Raw genomic sequence first — 21,301 nt, 5'->3', positions numbered from 1 at the left:
CATACAATTCACTGTGTATTTTTTTGCAACAAATACTATCTCGCACAACATCCACGGGGGGTACTTCTTCGAGGCTTGAGGTGAAGAACGCAGCCCCTTACTACAGCTGCCAACTGGTCATAAAAGAGGTGAAAGGCATATCCACTGTGTCCTCTTTTAAAAGGCAACTTCGGATGTCATTAGCATGAACCCAGTTTGTTCTCTTCCAGATGGGGATAGTAGGGTGGGTGGACTGAGGAAATGAAGTCGGCCACCCACTGGGTTTCAAGAAAATGTTGAGGGACCTGTTGCACCAGCTGACACAATTGCTACTTTCACTTCCACCAAGCATAAAACTAAATGCAGGATGGCCAACTCTCCATTAATTAAAAAGTTGAATTATTTGAGATCCAGCCCATTAACAAAATGTACAATGAAAAATTCCCCAAGGTCGCTCAGACATTGGGAAATTAAACGGTGCAGCCAGCCAATATTTAAGTTAAAGTCGTCCAGCAGAGGAACTTCACCCAACTCACAAGATAGCAATAAGGCAACAAAGTCAAATTAGCTCAAGTTTCAAAAATTAATTTTGTTGCCATCAGCATTGTTTTTGATGGGATTAAATGTTTGGCACAATTGTTTGATTTCAATGAGGAAATTAAATGCAGATGGATGGATAAATGCACTTCACCCTGAAGACGATGGCAGAGTCAGCCTTCGAAACGTCGGTGTAGTGCAACCTACCCAGTGGGAAACCCGAGAGAACTTCTTGAATAAATGCAGATGCTTTGACAATAATGAAGAGGAAATGTATAAAAAATGGGATTTTTGAGATGGAGTAAAATGGAAATAGGCAACTATATTTTTCTCAAAATACAGTAGACCACAGCCTTGAAAGAGATGTACTACAAGGGAGTAAATAAGCAAACAATATGTATATAAAATAATTATTTATTTCAAATGCACTCGGCAGACCTCTGTTCTCTGATTTCTACAATTTTCCGGAATCGCTCCAGAAGTTCATCAATGGAAGAATCATTTGTTTTTGAGTTAGTCACCTTTTGATGACACTTTTTCACCTTTTCATCTGGAAATAAATTAGAAATTAAATCAAACATGCATCTCTGAGGAGAAGAAGGGCCTGAATTTTACACAATCGTAAGGCTCTATTCAGACAAGGTTTTTATAAAAGTATCTATAAAAATATAATCCAGACGTGTGCGTGAAGTGCTGAATTCAGACTCGGTTCAGTGTGCGCATGATCGCAGATTGTATTGGCATTGATAAGGTGACAGTGCATACCATTATCACTGAAAGTTGGGCGATGCAAAATATCTGCGCTAAACTCGTCCTAAAGGTCTTGATGGACGACCAAGAACAGAGTCAAGTGTTTGTTTACAAAGATCTTCTGTAACATGCCGCAAATAATCTCCAACCCCCTAACGGTCCTGACTTGGTCCCAGCACACTATTCCTATTGCCAAAAGTGAAATCCACTTTTGGACCCTAAGTGCCATTAAAGAAGCTTACACATGTACCCTTAAGTACCTTCTAGAATCTGCCAACCAGAAAGCCTTTGTGTCATGAAAAAGCCACTGGAAAGTGTGCCGATGCTCACGCAATGTACTTTGAAGAATTTTGAGGTATTGTAGCAATATCTGAAATAAATCAAGTTTTCTAAAACTTTTCCCGATACTTTTTATACAAGCCATGTGTCAAATCCTCACATTACTACAGGTGTAAGTGGAAAATGCCCTATGATATTTCTTAAATATATTCAGGGGTTCCTAACACAATGCCATGGCATTACTCCCATAGAAATTGCTTCCAATTGATGATTACATTTAACTACTTTGCCTTAATTGAGACCCATGACTTTTGTTCTAGGCTGGAGGGAACACTTTTTTATTAGAGAAGTATTTCACTTAATTACTTGTTTAATCTACAATCACTCCCAGAGAAAGTAGAAAGATTTTTTGGCAAGCTTAATGAAAAAGGACCAATCACCACATATTCATAATTACGAGTACAATGTCAATAAAATGAAGACGAGAAGGGATGCCGGGTAGAATGATGGCGTCAAACATGAAACGTGTAACTCTCATTCACGGAAGTATATAAGTACATTCAAAAAGTCAATCCAAACATAATTATAATGAGGTGGAGTCATTGGCAAGATTGAGGGCCAATCATCAACTATAGAAAGAGATAGGAATTATTCACTATTGACTGGCAAGCACAGTCCTCCATATGGACATAACCAAAGGCTTTTTCCTCACCAATTAAAGGCGAATCACTTATTTTCAATCATGATCCTGACAGCATGCTCTACAAATGGTGTGATCATGACACTTTCACAGTCTACTATGTGGTGGAGGATCTTGGGAGCTTACGGAGAGAGAATAAGATATAATTTCTGAGGCTGAATTCTACTCAACGGTGACAATGTAGGTGAAAGAGGAGTTAAACTAAGCAAAAAATCATTCAATTTGGTGTGTATAACATTTAAGTTAATTATATAGCCATGACCTATAATGATAAATGATAATTATGCTTAAAAAACTAATACTACGTGGTACTATTACAAACTATTCTTACCTAATATATCTCTATGAATATCTGCAAGCTTTATAGAAAAAAAATCACTGCTTGTCGCGGCTAGGGAAAAAAAGGAAAATAATATGAAGTTAGGAATTATTACATTAAAACAAATACCATCATCAACCAAAGAGATACTTACGTTGATGTGGGGTTATGTTTAATGATGAATTCAATCCGGCATCAGTGGAAATGGAGGAATTATTTTTGATTGGAGTGGATGTGTTCACGCCGGATCTCTCAATTAAACTTGAGGAAACTTGGAATTCACTCACACCTAGAGTTTGAAAGAGAGACAGTTACAAATGTCAAGCAATCTATACATATAACAAATGAATGCTTGGCCATTTGAATCCCTTAGCACACATATCTACAGTGGGCCCAATAATTATGCATATGAATTTAACTATATGTTTCCTTGAAAAATTCAAGCATTACAGTGTTCCTTACAAAAATTTTAACGACCAAGAAAATGAAGATAGACATCATTTTTATTTCCGATGTGGAGTTTTGGTATATTTGACTGCATGCAGGTAATCCTCCATTATCGAATGTTCTTTCTCACACTGTTAATGCCTAACAGGTTGAGAGTTTATTCTTTAAAGTTTGCTGTTTTCCTGGTCAATTTTAATTTTTCTATTTTTTCATGTCATTGATAATTATTATATAACACATCATTTTGTCCAAGATGCACATTTCCATTTTAATTTGTAACTGCTTTACAATGAACTAAATAAAAAAGTACTACCTATGTATAAACAGCATAGGTACATATAGTACATTTATAGTAATTAAGTGGTCTTGTGGAATAATTCCACCCTTTATTCTGACAAATCCATTTCTCGGGATGTTATTAGATTCTTTTGATGCATTCTATTATTGGTTTAATACAGGTTTATGATGTACCCTCACACTACACCCTATTGTACTTTTAAGGCCGAACTAGCATGATACAAAATCTTCTTATCCCATATTACATATTACAATAACTAATTGTATTAACTTTACTAAGGGTGCCTCTCATTAAGTTTGTACAAGCTTCTTTTGCTAATGCAATTCTTCTTTGAATATCCTAACTCCTTTGCCCACCTTCTTCTAAAACATCCTAAATAGGTGACCTGTTTTAACTGTTCCAGATTATGTCCCTCAATTTATTACGATTAATTCCCATCCCATGCCTATCACACTAATTCTGTAATGCCTAAGCAATGATTGTAACCCTATCGATGACTGGCAAGCTGATAATCAGCAAATATGTTTCGATGAGTTCCCCATCTATTCTTACTTCTAGCCCCTCTGATGCTTCTCTTACCATTTCCTCTGCACAAAATCATGCAGACCAATGTCATCCCTCACACAAAATCAATCATCATCAAATATCACCCACTATCACAGCCCATATTCTCACTCTATTCACAATACACATACACCAATATCACATACATACATTGCCAAGTTTTTCACCTTGCCCAGTGGCTGTCTTACACCTACTCTTATAACTACTAATATTTTATGGAAAGGGCTCAGGGCACCTGATGATGACTTTGTAAGTTGAAACCTAGGCTTTGTTTACTAAAATATATGTGGAATAACTAAGTATTTCTCTCCAGGTATCTAGTTCAATTCCACAGTACTTCGATTTAAAAATAAAAACTTTTTCTATTTGTTTTTTTTGTGTTCCATTAGTTACATTAAAACAGTGGTAATTTTTCATCTTTATTTGGTTTTTATATTAACAATGAAGTAATACACAACACATCATTACATTACCCCTATATATTCAATTAAGAAAGCCCTGGGTCAGGAGTATTTATTACACTATTCACTGAGTTATAAAGCATGAATTTACTTCCAAAAGAAAGTATCCTTAATTTGAAAAACTAAATTGATCTTATTTTCAACACTATTTTACAGCCAACCAGATATCAGTAGAAACTTATCACAGTTGAACACGCCCAGATTTTTTACATCAAATATATTATCTTTAGCATGAGTGTATATTACAATAATAAATCCAATACTTAGATCTATCCCAAAGTTATCACTTTGTGTGTGCCAGTATTCCATAATAAAAAAAGAATTTAAAATTCATAACATGTCTATTAGCATGCATTTCAGATGATACATACTGAAGCTGTATTATGTACTTAGAAATTGCAGGGAATCATGTAATGAAATCCATATTTCCATGCCTATTATGTATATACATACATTCATATAAGGAAATCTTTTAACTATAGATGTAATTGTAAACATACCTTGTACTGAATTTTCATTACTGTGAGAGTTAAGTTTGAACATCTCGAGTTCCAACCCTGATTCCATCTTCCTCATGTCAGACTCAACTAATTCTTTTTCCTCAGAGATGGATTGCCATGTATTCAAGCATCCACTCACACTGATTTCTTCGGTCACAGATTTCAGTGCTTTCAGCCTATCATGAATACCACTTAAATGCTCCAACAAGGAAACATCACAACTAGTATTCACCTATAACAAATGAATATTTATTTAGAACATTTATGTTCATTATTTTATCTTAAAACTATTAACTTAAAGAAAACAAACCTATATCCATTCCGGAAAATAGCAGCTAACAACTTCCTCAAACTTATAAGCCAGGGTAAACACAATAGAGAGCTCTTTAAGAATTATTCCAACAGTAAAACTGATCCCTGATTAATTCTCTCGGAGAGGAATATTTGGGAGACTGCTTCAGTTAAATGCAATAATGAATGAAGGTTAAAATTTTAGAGAAGAAATAAAAAATTATAAACATGATAACTATGTGAAATACTCTAGGAGGTAATGATGTAAAACATATTTATATCAACAATGTATCTCTCTTATTGAGCACTTGGTATCTAGATTATAAGTGATTATCACTTTCACATGCACACTACGTAAGCATCTTTACACTGGATGGGCAAAATGATTTCAATTGCTCAAAATATTTTGAAAACTAATTTTTTTCCAGTGAAATGTATGAAATATGCACAAACACAAACATTCATCACACTCCTCAAAATCTTCAGCTCTGAAATATTTCACTTTGGTGTGCCCTTGGATGATAAAAATAATAATAATAATACATTTATTTGTCCGGAGATTGGTTGCATATTCATACATACACAAATATAGGACACATCAGATATAAATTTCAAAATTTTAGAAGAGAAACAATAGAAAATACACATACCAATACACTAGTATAATTACATATTAATTGTTTAAGCCAGAATTGACGCATAGCGACAATTCCAGGCATTCATTTACAGAATAGAACATATTATTTTTTAAAAGGTTAAACAGCTTTTTCTTGAAAACAGGTACTTTTGTTTCATATTGGATTTCATGGGGAAGTTTATTGAATAACCTTAAGCCCATTGCTTTGGGCCCATGGGCAGTACTGTGTGTCCTGACAAATGGTTGGTGCAGGTCACTGCAGGTCCTTGTATAGTGACTATGGTAATTGTGGTTGGACTTGTACTGGGAAATATTACCCTTTGAATGTAAGATGACATTAAATATATATATGCAAGGTACTGGTAATAAACCAAGTCTTTTGAAGAGAAGTTTACATGGTGCATCGCAAGGAGCATTGCTCATAATATAATAGTATAATCCTCTTTTGGATTTTGAAGATTATGCCCACATGGGGAGAGGAACCCCAGAAGAGGATACTAAAAGTAACACAAGAATAAAATTCACCATAGTAAATGGATGGAAGGACCTCTAAATTTACAGAATATCTAATATTTCATATTATATTAGATAATATTTTATAAAAATTAAAATTACCCCTTCCACAGATGTGATAATTAAATCCTACCCCAGTAACGTGTTTGTGCGCTAAGTTGTAATTACCTCTCAACGTAACGATAAAATGTTTCATGGGCCAACACCGATATTTCCTCATTTGCCATATTTTAGGAACTAATCAGAAAGATTCATAATCAGTGGTGGCTGATATTTTCACATGCTAATTGTCTGCTGCTTTAGGACATCATTTAAATCTGGATGCTAATGAGAGAGTAAATGATTTGAGATAGCATTTCATGCAACCAAAATCTGTTAAGATATTTTGAAGGGACACCTTCAACTTTTGGATGAAAATTGCATAATTTTCTGATTCGTAGGGAAATATAATGCGATAATAATTAGGTACATACTTTTTGGCATAATAATAACTTATGGAATTTAAAGACATAATAGGGTCCTATTGTTACCAAGTCATGCCTTCAACAATATAAACTATTCACAAAAGGAAGCCGTTCATCTAGCAATGCAATGAACTTCCCATAAACATGCTATTGTTTTAATGCATTACATCATAATAATGAAAAAATTAGGAAATCACTTACAACTACTGCATTTTCAGTGGGATCAGTACTTGTAGCACACTCAGATGCATTCAGAACTAGTCTGCAATTGTCACTCTTCTGTTTGATAGCAGCATCCAGAATTTCTTTAGTACCTCCAGCAAGGGATGAAATATTCTCCCAATGCTTTAGCACATTATCTATAGATGTATTCTCCTGCTTAACTTTTTCTTCAAGTTCTATGGGAAAAAGTTACATAAAAATATATAAAAAATTATGCAATTATACCTATTTATTTCACCTGGTGATAAAATTCATTGTTTTGAACAGTGTTTGACTTTTCGCCTGCTGACTTTGACAGAGTGAGAAGCAACAGCTGACTAAAAACCAAAAACGCTAGAGCTACTTCCAAAAATATGCACTCGGTAGAAACAATCTTCTAATTCTGGCCACAAGGCATGTGTAGTTGCCTATAAAGCATTATGTATCTACTCCACTGCTAACTATTTCACAGCAAAACACTAAAGACATTAACCCTTTCCATGAGGCAACAAAAAGACACCTTGCAGCATCTTGCAGCTTACCATGCAAACAAACAAACACGTTCACAGTAGAGGACCATAACCTATTATCATTTTAATCAAGCTTTATGAAATAATTCTTCAGGTTCGTTTTTCTCTAGAATCACAAGAAAAATGAGCTAAGGAAAGTCAAAAGGTCTTCCAATAAATACAAGCTTATGATAACCATCAGTTCCCATTTTTGAAGTTCTACAAAGGCTTGACTTAATTCTAACTTCAGGGACATTTAAAAATATATGAATTGCATTATATTACAGCTAGAAGTAGCAGTAGTTTTGTGGGGAGGCGACCAACAGCTGAGGTCATTTGCACCATTGGGGATGGACAGGAAAGGATGAAGGGTGGAGAGAAACCCGGCGTCGGCATTAGCCTACTCTTTATGAAAGGTGCCAAGGGGTCCGCAGTTTAACGTCCCATCTGATGGACAGCATACTCACTCAAAGTGCCCTCCACAAAGCACCTTGAGCAGGGATCGAGATACCTCTGAAAAATATTCAACACCCCCAGGATTTGAACCCGAGCCCTCTGGGTAGTTATTGCATAAAACATTTTTAGCATGTCAAAACACATGTGCTTCCTTCTATGCAAAGTAAGACAAAAAAACTCAACTGAATTATGTAACCTGTTCAAGAAAATAACCAAATACACTTGATTGTGTAAAATACTAATGACTTTAATGTCACCTGACCCAAAATTTTTTTAATAATGGCTTGTCTACTTGTTTGAAATTTCAAACTAATGGGGCATATTTAAAGTGTGTCTAATTTATTGTGTAAATTGTAATACTTAATAATTAAGCCAAATAATAAATTCATAATTAATAATCAACTGAATAAATTTCAACAAATCTTGAATTTTCAAGCATTTTGGCAGCTTCTAAAATGTTCAGTGTACACTCTTCTTCTGCAGTGATCAGATTATTCAACACTGCCCATCTTTGTCAACACCTTGAATACTTATCAGTCTGTTAATTCTCAAATCACTGCTTTGGCTTAATCAATATTTACATTAGAACCAGAACACCATCAGTCTTTTTCTTTTCCACTCCACTGTCTTCACAGGCAATCAATGTTCTCAGGGGACAATTTCAACCTTTTATCAAACAGGATTTTTAAACTTGGAAACAACATTACAATAGCAGCCAAGGATTCTAATGGGTATAATTTGTTATCATGACTTCCTATATCTCTCATTAATCTTTCTTGGTTCAGTCAATTAAGAATATCGTGTTCAAAATAAATTATGCACAGATTTTGCTTGAAGATTAGTGCAGTGAATTAGGAGCAAAGGATTTACAATTCTCTCTGGAATTCCTATTTAACAAGAACATAAGAATATATTCTATTGTTTCAGGCTTCACTTCGTGGAAGTAATTGATATCCATTATTGAAATAGAAAGAAAGACTCGTACTTTTCCACAGATTTTATTATACGGCACGATGCGTTTCACCGACTTGCGGCATCATCAGGTACAAATTTGCAAAACAGACAGAGCAAGCATATATACCCTCAGGACAGAGTGGGGGCGGGGAGGGTTGGAAGGATTTGAGGGGGGTGGGGGCTCGCAGGTGCGTTGATGGATTGTTTTGACCATTTCCAGGCTAATTTCTCGGAGAGGAGTGGGGAGGGGTATGGGAATAATTGCTCATTACAAAGTGTCGTGTTGGGGTTCACCAAGTGCCTTCTAATCTCTAATTGCTCGAGAGCGTCCATTTTTAATCCTTTTGGGAGTGTGTGTAATATCTCTGGGACAAAGTCACTGCTGTGGTTGAATTCTAGTAAATGCTTGGCGAAGAGAGAGTTGTTATTCTGATTTTTGTGACACCTAGCGTGTTCCTTGACTCGTAACTTGATATTCCTGCCGGTCTGACCGACATAAACGCTGTTGCAATCCTCGCATTTCAGTTTATAAATGCCTGATTTGAGAAGGCTATCCTGGGTGTCTTTTCCATTGGCTAGAAGTTTGGAGAGGGTTATGGGTGGGTAGAAGGCTGCTTTGAGTGAGGTGGGTAGGCATTTGGAAATCCTATATGAAAGATCTCCCAGAAACGGGATCGAGCACCACTTAAAATCTTTAGATACTGCGGGCTGAGATACGAAAATGCTTTTTATGGCCATTGCTTTTTGTTTTTTCCGTAGTAATGTGTCAACTAGTTTGGGGTTGAAACCATTGTTGGTAGCTATATTAGTGATGTTCACGAGTTCAAGTTTGAAGTTTTTGGGGGAAAGGGGGATGTGTAGGAGGCGGTGGATCATGGAGTGGAGGGCTGCGTGTTTGTGAGAAAAGTGGTGTGCGGAATCATTAGAAATTATATGGTCTGTATATGTGGGTTTCCTATAAATTGCAAATTCGTGTCTATTATCCCTAATTGTGATTGTCAAGTCGAGGAAGTTGATGGTGCCGTTGACGTCTTTTTCCATGGAGAAGGAGATATTCCGATGAAGAGTGTTTAGGAAATTAAGGAAGGAGTCTAACTGTCGGTTGGTTCCGGTCCATAGGCATAGTATATCGTCCACGTAACGAAACCAATAGCCCACGTTTTTGTTATGCTGATTGTCAGCATTAAAAAGATGTTCTTCTACAGAATTGAGGAAGACTTCGGCTAGGAAGGGGGACAGTGGGGAACCCATAGCTAACCCATCCGTTTGGCTGTAAAGGGTGTGGTTGAAGCTAAAATAATTCTGGTTAACTGTCATTTTGATGAGGGGGACCAATTCGTCTGAGATAGTTTGGGCAATGGTGGAATCCTTGAGTAGTTCTTCCACCCTAAGCAAAGTTTCCGATATTGGTACGCAAGTAAATAAATTGCTAATGTCGAAGGAGACTAGCCTCGCTTTTTCCGGGACATCAATATCTTTCAATTTTCGGGCTAGCTCTATAGAGTGTTTAACTCCATATTTAGGTTTAAAACTTGTGAGATCTCGGAGCAAAACGTCTAATTTCTCTTTTCTCAGCTGTGTCCGCCCCTTCACACCTTCTGGCACGAAAAGTGCCAGAAATAAAGTTAGTACAGCTTAGTAGTTAGTATAGCTTGCCAGTACGCAAGTAAATAAATTGCTAATGTCGAAGGAGACTAGCCTCGCTTTTTCCGGGACATCAATATCTTTCAATTTTCGGGCTAGCTCTATAGAGTGTTTAACTCCATATTTAGGTTTAAAACTTGTGAGATCTCGGAGCAAAACGTCTAATTTCTCTTTTCTCAGCTGTGTCCGCCCCTTCACACCTTCTGGCACGAAAAGTACCAATATCGGAAACTTTGCTTAGGGTGGAAGAACTACTCAAGGATTCCACCATTGCCCAAACTATCTCAGACGAATTGGTCCCCCTCATCAAAATGACAGTTAACCAGAATTATTTTAGTTTCAACCACACCCTTTACAGCCAAACGGATGGGTTAGCTATGGGTTCCCCACTGTCCCCCTTCCTAGCCGAAGTCTTCCTCAATTCTGTAGAAGAACATCTTTTTAATGCTGACAATCAGCATAACAAAAACGTGGGCTATTGGTTTCGTTACGTGGACGATATACTATGCCTATGGACCGGAACCAACCGACAGTTAGACTCCTTCCTTAATTTCCTAAACACTCTTCATCGGAATATCTCCTTCTCCATGGAAAAAGACGTCAACGGCACCATCAACTTCCTCGACTTGACAATCACAATTAGGGATAATAGACACGAATTTGCAATTTATAGGAAACCCACATATACAGACCATATAATTTCTAATGATTCCGCACACCACTTTTCTCACAAACACGCAGCCCTCCACTCCATGATCCACCGCCTCCTACACATCCCCCTTTCCCCCAAAAACTTCAAACTTGAACTCGTGAACATCACTAATATAGCTACCAACAATGGTTTCAACCCCAAACTAGTTGACACATTACTACGGAAAAAACAAAAAGCAATGGCCATAAAAAGCATTTTCGTATCTCAGCCCGCAGTATCTAAAGATTTTAAGTGGTGCTCGATCCCGTTTCTGGGAGATCTTTCATATAGGATTTCCAAATGCCTACCCACCTCACTCAAAGCAGCCTTCTACCCACCCATAACCCTCTCCAAACTTCTAGCCAATGGAAAAGACACCCAGGATAGCCTTCTCAAATCAGGCATTTATAAACTGAAATGCGAGGATTGCAACAGCGTTTATGTCGGTCAGACCGGCAGGAATATCAAGTTACGAGTCAAGGAACACGCTAGGTGTCACAAAAATCAGAATAACAACTCTCTCTTCGCCAAGCATTTACTAGAATTCAACCACAGCAGTGACTTTGTCCCAGAGATATTACACACACTCCCAAAAGGATTAAAAATGGACGCTCTCGAGCAATTAGAGATTAGAAGGCACTTGGTGAACCCCAACACGACACTTTGTAATGAGCAATTATTCCCATACCCCTCCCCACTCCTCTCCGAGAAATTAGCCTGGAAATGGTCAAAACAATCCATCAACGCACCTGCGAGCCCCCACCCCCCTCAAATCCTTCCAACCCTCCCCGCCCCCACTCTGTCCTGAGGGTATATATGCTTGCTCTGTCTGTTTTGCAAATTTGTACCTGATGATGCCGCAAGTCGGTGAAACGCATCGTGCCGTATAATAAAATCTGTGGAAAAGTACGAGTCTTTCTTTCTATTTCAATAATGAAGAACATAAGACTTTACCTTAGGTTACTCAAACATATTTAAAATTAAAAGCTCTCATATTAGTTAAACCAAAAAGGTGGCTGATGGATAAACAATTAGAATTATATGTGATTTTATACAGCAAAGACTAAAAGAGACCCAAAGACCAATCTTTGATAATGGCTCAAAAATTTCTTATACGTGTTACGTAAACAATAAATGCTCCCCTGTCAAATAACATACTTACAAAATGTAATTTATTTTTGAGAAATTTGAACATACTCAAGTACTTAGTTTCTCTAATAAGATATAAAGTTAATGCCAAATATTCAGGAAGCACAGAAGTTGAATTTCAGTGCTGTTGTACTTACACCTACCTAATATTCCATCTTCATTTTTTAGATCCAGAAGTTTTGATACCAGATCATTTCCAAGATCAGATTCCTTAAGCAGTTTCACTAAAGAAGATTCTATCTCTCTCATTTTTTTATCCCTTATAAGCATCCTATCCAAGCTGATCCTGTTTGGTCAAAAATTTTTAAAACATTAATAAATCTTATTTCATTTATATTATCACTGGGTTAAATCATCCATCATAGAAAGAGTATCACAGATGCACAATGTTTGATAACCAGCAGCATATTTATCCGATATGACTGTTGATATTAACACAAAAACACAGAGCTTAGAATAATTATTTGTTGGGAAAACTATGATCACAAAATTCACCTCAGAGGCAAAAGAAATGAAAGAATCTGAAAAGTTAACCAATACTGTCATTACTTAGGAAGCTTTCCTTTGTATGACTCTCTTTTCATAATAATTGCTAGTGGCCAATTTAAAAATATTTATGCACCCATTTATTTAGATTAATATTTTGGTTTTGAACTGCGATTTGTATTTTTAAGAATAGAAATTATCAAACTCAGAGGACCAAGCTCCAGTTCATCAGTCAGCCAAGGGGTTGCAAGCATTGCTGAATAAACTGGAAATTCAGTGCAATAGGTATGAGATGAGAATCCATATAAATAAAACAAAGGTTATGCAATTTACCAGAAAGACAGAAGCAAAGCTGAACATTAAAATAGGAGGGCAAAAACCAGAGCAGGTAGACCAGTTTACATATCTCAAAAGTGTTCTGGACCAAAATAGTCAAAGTAGTAAGGACCTCAGGAGAAGAATTGCATTAGACAAAGAAGCTTTCACAACGAGGATAGAATTGATGACAAGGACGTTGAGTAAGGATTTTAAGAAAAGGCTCGTTAAAACTATGATATGGAGTGTAATTATGTATGGTGTGGAAACAAGGCCAGTGAAGCAGGATGATAGGCATAGATTGGAGGCTTTTGAAATGTAGGTGTGGAGAAGGATAGAGACAGTGCAATGGGCTGAAAAGTAAAAAATGGCATATACTGATTTTATGACAGGGTTTGACTAGACTAGACAAGAAATATAAATCCAACAAAAAAATTGAAGGATGGAACAACTCTCCTAAATGTACATGAAGGCAAAGATTGTCACTGTCAGGGCAACATATGTTTCACTGCAAATGCAATAAAAATTAATTTAACTGTAAAAGGTAAATTTGGTGTTCAGAGAGGAAGATCAAACCACCATAATACTAAATATATAGGAGCTGTGGCTAACCTTTCCTTTATAAACTAAAAAATAGGCCATTTAAATATGACGACAGGATAAAATTTGGTAAAAGTAGGGAGGACACTACAAGGTCTATACAAAAAAAGATGAGACTGGTCTTTCTCTATGCCAACTGCTTGACTGATCACAATCAATAAGGTGTCGTCTTCTAGTGGCATCTGTGAACAGTAAAACACCACCTTGCTCGTGGCCCTATCTCAACTTGTCTTTGCAAAACAACAATTCTTGTCTGACCTTTCACATGCTTGCTGTACAAATTTTAGTGCCAGTGGGAATGAAGGTGTTAAAGAAGCAGAAGTGCATTGCATTTTTTGTTTTAACCTCGGGAAAAGTGCGACTGAAACTTATGCAATCATTCAAGAGGCATTTAGCAAAGAATTTATTAGTTGGGCACAGTGTTTTCATTGGTACAAATGCTTCCAGTCTAGATAAACCACAACTGAAGAAAATTCGAGAAGTGGACAACCATCGACATCAATAAATGATGCTTACGTCAACAGGGTGAATGGTTTAAGTGTGAAACAACCAATAGTTAACTGTCAGGGAGATGGCCAATGGAGTTGAAATTAGTGCTGGATCATATTTCACCATTTTGACAAATTTTGGGCATTCAGCGCATCTAGTTCAAATTTGTGCCGCGAGTGACAACGGATGAACAGAGACAAAAACGTCTTGACATCAGCCAGTTTCTTATCATTCGTTCAACAGATGACCAAAACTTCTTAAAAACAATGCAATGAAATGATGCCTGGGTTTATGGTTATCATATAGAAACCAAAACCCAGTCTTCACAGTGGAAGGGGCCATCTTCCCCATTGCCCAAAAAAGCTTGGATGTCACGATCAAGTGTGAAGGTGATGTTGATTGTTTTCTTTTATTGGGAAGGGATTATTTATAATGAATACGTCCTAAAAGGACGATCAGGGAAAGGGCAGTACTAAATAGATGTTATATGAAGGTTAAGACACTTCGTTGTGCAAGAGACCACAAATGTGGAAAAACAAATCTTGGTGCTTCCATCACGACAATGCAGCTGCACACACATCATTGACTACTGACAAGGTTTTGACAAAAAACAGCATAATGGTGATCCCCTAGCCACCCTACACACCGGATCTTATTTCAGCGGACATTTTCCTATTTCCTATGTGGAAATCCACCTTGAAAGGATGCCGATTTGAAACTATTGAAGAAATTGAACAAAATTGTACCACAGACTTAGAGGCTTTTCCGAAAGAATCATACCAAGTGGCATTTGAAAGCTAGAAAAAAAGTTGGAAGCATTGTACTGGCAGCCAAGGGCTGCATTTTGAAGGTGATAAGCATGATTAAAGGGCAACTAATAAAATCAAGTATTTATTCAAAGTCTCATGCATTTTTTAACAGACCCTGTATAATAAAGAGATGAGCAAAGCAGGAACGTTCATTATCACCCTTGATCTTAGTTCATTGAATTTAATAATAAACAAAAATGGAGATGGAACACAAAGTGTAAGTATTCATTAAGAAATAATGAATTCTGTTGTGTAAAATAACTGCTGAAGAAAGAAGACCCAAACAGGAGCTGTAAAAGCATAACCTAAAAATAAACTAATAAAAAAAAACAATATTACCAGCCTGTATTCAAGCCAAAGATGAACATCTTCGAAAAAATCTAGTGAAGGACAAACCTAAACTTGTGTAAACATTTTGTTATGTACACATCAAGATTACCAGCAATGGTAGTAGTATTCAAGGTATAATAAGCATAATAGTTCTAGTGAGGAAAGCTTTTTTCCTTGAATAAACCACAACTAATAGCATACAGCAATAGCCTGGACAAAAGGAAATAACTTGCATGAACCTATGTATGGAGTTAACTACCCCAAAACCATGAGGCATAGCAACAGCAAAGGGATAAGTCAGCAATTATAATGATGCTATCAAAAAACAGTGAAAAGATGATGGACAGGCTCAGTAGCTGATACAAAAGTCTTTCAAAAAGAGATGTCTATGAAAGATTATGACAAAAAAACTAAAAGAAATGGAACACATCAGAGGGGAGCAACAATTTACTGAAAACAACTGAAATAAACCAATGCAATGAATGAACTACGAAGAGCAAGTGGTGGAAGACAAGAGCAAGAAACTATAAATGATTTGAAATACTGACAGTGAATAGAATAAAGGTTAATAGAAAACAATTCTAGGTTCAAAAGCCTACAACATTACGAAAAAATATCTTTTTAGAATGAAATTAATTGATCATAAAAGTTTGAAAATCCTTAATGACACTATAAGTGTCTTTCCAGGAAGTATAACAGAAGTTTCATTGAACTGCTCTCAGATCTGAATTGGGATCATTTGAGAACAGAAGAATTAACCATGAATCAAAAATTACAGTGCAACTACAATACTTTACGACCTGGATTAGGAATTAATAGAGAGAAAAATACATCACAAAATCAAACTAATTTGTAAAAGATTAAGAAACTCACCCTTTTAATTCCTTGAAAATTTTCATTATGTCCTCCAATTTAGACAACTTAGCCTCACATTCTTCAAGATTTTTTCTGGTATGAGCTTTCCAAATCAACACTCCTTGCTTACGAAGATGTTGCGGAGTTGTCGAAGGCGGACTATTAAAAAAGAAGCAATCTGTAAGATAGAATGAAATGCATTAATTCATCTACAGTGGAATCCACATGAACCACCTTTTTACAGCCAAACGTCTCATCCTTACATGAAGCTAGCTTCTCTTGTGATATGTAAGTGGGCATGTGTTGTTATGGCAAGGAGTATCATTGAAAGACTCCACATCCTAAATGCCTTAACGGAATGGAGAATGGTCCATAAGATAGCAATAAATACTCCACAACATTTTTAAGAAACAAAAGTTTTGACTAAAACCTGATTGTTATCTAACTGTGAGATTCACCACTAAGTCTAGTTCTGGAGAAAATGTTAGAGCACAATGAATTGAATACACTCAATGTGGAATAAACAATAAATTGATAAAATAATTTATAAAAGTTCTCAAATACACAATATCTTTTAACAGAATATCATTCTGGTAAGAGAAAACTTTCTTCCCCATATAATGAACTTTCTAGATAGGAAGTGTGACAGTTTGATCAAACCATCACCAGGATGGCTATGCTGATAACGATACAGGCATCACTCCTAACAATTTGGAGGATATCTGATTAACCTCTCATCCAACTTGACTAATAAGAAATTTTTAAAGTGGTGACCTCCACATTATGACGTATTATACAGGTATTTTCTATTACATTATGGGTATTATGGCTAATTTGCATGAGTCACATTATTGACAAGTTTAGGCTCTATATACGAGCATAGTTTGAAATGTTCTCAGAATCATCACCAAATATCAGTGCTAGCACAACAAGTTTCCTAAATAGTAATTGGTAATCCTTTATAAGTTAACACATAACGCTTCAGTGCTCTGGGAAAAGATCTATGGTGTGGATGCCTCTCTGTTGTTGTTCCCATGTAGGGATTTGTGAAGACTAAAAAAATTTGAGATTTGAAAAGTGATTAAACACTTCATAAAGTTATGAAAGCAAAAGATATTCTTGCAGACTTTCAGAGCACTCTACTTTTTCACATTCAACTGTGGGCAAGTGAACAACCAAGTTTTAGTTTGGTCGAGACAGCTTAGATGATAGTTTGCCTAGGAGTTGGCCAAAATGCACCACCAACCCAGAAATTACTGCAAAGGAGCATAAAATGGTCAGAGCACAGTTGACTTAAAGTCAAGTGGAAGTCAAAACACAATATCAAAATTTTGGCAGTTCACATGATTGTGTTCATGTACGTGCATGCTAATTAAAATTTAACCAGCAAAGAATAAAAAACACAGTAATTAACCCAAAGGTCAGTTCGGTAGGTGATGGTAGAGTTCACCCATTACTAAGCCTGACGTTGTGTAAAATTCACATATCAGGGTAGAGGGGCCAGTTTCTTTCCCTGTGCCGGTTATGGGTTCCCAGGAAGATCTGGTACACAAAAAATCACATAGCTTGGGTGGAGCTGCAGGTGCCCAGAGAGGTTTGCCCGGGAGTTGAACCCCGGCCCTCCGGCTATTAGTCCAACATTCTACCCTTGGACTACCGTGACCCTCAGCAAAGAATATTATTTGCAATAATTGTCAACCCGAAACAGCTTTTTTGGTCATGTCTTCATCAGATTTATAAAGAAATGAGTGCTCACCTGTATTTCCAGCTTCCCTTTTGGCATGCACCCCTAATGCCAACATGCTAAGCTCCCACATAATCTTCACGAATCTGTCTCCTCCTGGTGACATGAGCCTTGCAGGAACCACATAAGACATTGGATAAATATCATCAAAGTCCTGCAAAATAATTAGCAACATTTTTTGGCAATTTAAATAGAACTCTGCGTTCTTTAAAACAATACTTCATATTCCACACTCCCCTGACTACAAATCTTAATCATAAGTAGTAAGAGGCAAAACCAATATAATAATCCCCTCAAATGATATCATTAAATTGAACCTGAAATGTAAGCTATTTTTGATACTTAAAATGGCATCATTTGGTTCACAAACATAGAGTGCCATTTCTTTTCTCCCTTTGAGTGGTTTAACTCCTATCAAAATTGATATCTCATTGAATGGGACATGGGGTGATGGTTGGTTCTATGGATATGACAGTTCAGAGAACGGCAAATGTTGTGCGAAAACAAACCAAAGAAGCCTCAGCCACAAATCATCAGCATTATTTCAGTGACCAAAAGGAATACCAGCAAAAGCTTGACGACTACGGAATCATCACACTGATATTGTCAAAAATATAGTACATCTATCTGAAGATTATGTTGAGAAGTAACAGATATTTGAACATTCTTGGGTAAAAAACATTCATCAGAAATGAAAGAGTCGTTAGAACTTGAACATACATTGCACAACACATAATATCTATACTTCATGATCAGTAATGCTTGCACAAAGGAAAACATACTAAATCAAGCTCCTACCTATTCCAGTGTTCTAGAGAAATGTTTCTTAGTCTTTGGTAATAATCAAAACAACACTTGAACCAGGTGGCCACTAATTTTTTAAATTCATATTCCTGACTCCTTCCTCGTTCTCCAGATAAACATGATGTTTTTCTCCTGAATGTTTGAAATCTAATTAAGACACTTCTATTAAATCATCCCTCATCACTAATGCCTTGGCCATTGGTATCACTGACGTCAGTTCTGCATAGATTTGGTCAATCCCATAGCCTGCACGTGCAATGGTCTATACCAAGCACATACTGGTCTAATAACTAACAGGAACATCCCTGTTAGGAATATCAACTGTCATGTCAAACTACAGATTTAAAGAAATCCCCCCTTTTCCTGAAATTCTGAAGAAATTCAGTGGTTTCTGACCTTTCCTCCTCAATTTTTCAAGTGGCCCCTCAGTCAAAACAAAAATCAAAATACAATCCAAAATTACAATTGACATAATTTACTAATATCAATAGTTCCATACATATTACTGCCATGGCAATCAAAGATCATCAGGATAGATGTGGTATTGATAATACTGTGCATTCATGGAGTAAGTTAAAACATTTTTATTCAAAGAAATGTTGCCAATTTCAATTTTTAATGTCAAAATCGCCATTTTTTAATAACAAAATATGTGTATTTAATTCATCACAAATATGTGATTTTAAATGTGCCCTGAGGTTCACAGAGCACCAATCGAAGAACAATGGTGTGAGTTTAATAAAAAAGATGCTCATTTAATTTATTCCTGTTAAGTGGCAATACTGACACTGAGTCATATAATTTGTAAAGGGAACATGATTCACCGGAGACTTCAATAAATATCAATGAGACTCACCTCCTTAAGACCACGAATCAGGTCAATAAGAGCAGCCCTGAAAGCCCTTTCTTGTGACTTGTCTAAAATGGGCCAACAATTTCTGAATGCCTTCGTCCCTGGATAAATAATATTTATCAGGAAATATGACACTTGAGCAAAACCTTCCTGATTTGGGCATGAAAAGATTCCCTGAAACAATAATTGATCACAAAAGTTTAGAGAGAACACCCTTATCATGAATCATGTAATGACGTAGATATAACTAAGTATGAGAGCTGTTAAATAAGAATGATCATAACACTTTTATCACATATTTCATAGGGAAGAAGACTCTACATAAGCCTCATGACGCATTACATAGGCCTCAGCTGACTTTTTATTCAGGCAAAAACAAAATTTCAGCGCAGCATATCGCTCAATGTATGTTGCCTTCAGCGTTGGCAAATTGGAGATATTTCAATTTACAATGGCTGCTGCATACAAGGAATTAAACTGAATGAAATTTGTACCACACACATATAACATTAATTAAATTTTTGCACAATCAATGGTATGATCACTCTTTATTGAAAAGACTTCACATTATTAATAATGAGTAATTTCTGGGTGATTCTTCATCCAATCGTAATATTTCATGCACCCACCAATACATGCATAGCTTTACATTAAAATGATTATTAAGTTTTAAATGTCATCGTTTAATGCACTAGACACAATACAAAAGAAGCTCTTGGAAATCATTGTTGACAGCAATTGATGGTGATACAGTAAGAACCAAAGACCATGTCTTGGAACTTGTTTTTTTTTATTTCCAGAACTTATTCATTATGAAATATATTTTTTGCTTTTCTGTGTTACTTGGGGTACCATACACTGCTTCTATGGAAGGTTGATTTTCTTGACCACAATAAGGTTTAATGTTGTTGATCAATAGAATCCAATGAGTAATCGAGCCACTTGTTTACGATTCTATATTTCCTTGAATAACTTTCTTCCTCCAATAAATAATGAATACGATATATAATACTAAGCAAGTTATGATTAAATTGAGGTCGATGTGTTAGTCACAAAAGCAAAATTACTAAGTACGATGATTCAGAATTACAAGATGTAAAGCATAAATTATATACCAAATACAATGTGCACTTTAAAATAATTTAGTTCCTACTTTTATAATTTCGGATTTCTCCTTTCCTTCCTGTCATCCATAGTGTGCTGAGTAAAACTACAAAATTGACGCCAGGCTGTTATTGCCAACTCCCACATATATTTGTCAATAATACTTTAGGTGAATGCAATGAAGTATTTTACCAAATTTACATAAAACTACTACTTTTATTTTATTAATGAATTATTTACTTTGACACTTACCTCCTTAAAACAGTTTTTCAATGCTTTCGTAGTGCTGTTGAATGTCGTTAACGCCAACATATTTCTATGAAATAATTTATGATAGTTAACGGGGCTCGGCTTTGCCATGGCTTTACACTTAGATGGATAGAACCACACCAGCAGAGTTCCAATGCCACCTGAAGATTTCTAGAATGAATTACCTAGAATTGATTCATAATTCTAACAAACTCGTTGTATTTTCCCTCCTAAATTCAAGTTGGTTGTTTTTCTTGTTATTCTGCTGTCTTTCGATCTCTCGTTCTCATTCCGAATATTCTTTGTTCTATATCGATTTA

General features: G+C 36.1%; 1 protein-coding gene across 1 annotated transcript; it reads right to left on the bottom strand.

Annotated features, from left to right (window-relative positions):
• Window positions 1-935: 935 nt before the first annotated feature.
• On the bottom strand, window positions 936-21,202 carry dgt6 (dim gamma-tubulin 6). The gene is made up of 10 exons (XM_071594016.1): window positions 20,985-21,202; window positions 19,632-19,802; window positions 17,984-18,125; window positions 16,246-16,405; window positions 12,487-12,629; window positions 6,941-7,137; window positions 4,835-5,066; window positions 2,719-2,853; window positions 2,577-2,636; window positions 936-1,066 (listed from the first exon to the last, which is right to left on the bottom strand). Exons 1-10 carry the CDS (start codon window positions 21,090-21,092, stop codon window positions 936-938), a joined length of 1,479 nt encoding a protein of 492 aa, XP_071450117.1. The 5' UTR covers window positions 21,093-21,202.
• Window positions 21,203-21,301: the final 99 nt, after the last annotated feature.

The sequence above is a fragment of the Hetaerina americana genome, unplaced genomic scaffold (genome assembly GCF_022747635.1).
Source record: "Hetaerina americana unplaced genomic scaffold, ioHetAmer1.1.p SCAF_6, whole genome shotgun sequence".
Classification (NCBI taxonomy): domain Eukaryota; kingdom Metazoa; phylum Arthropoda; class Insecta; order Odonata; family Calopterygidae; genus Hetaerina; species Hetaerina americana.
This window is presented reverse-complemented; position numbering and strand designations above follow the sequence as displayed.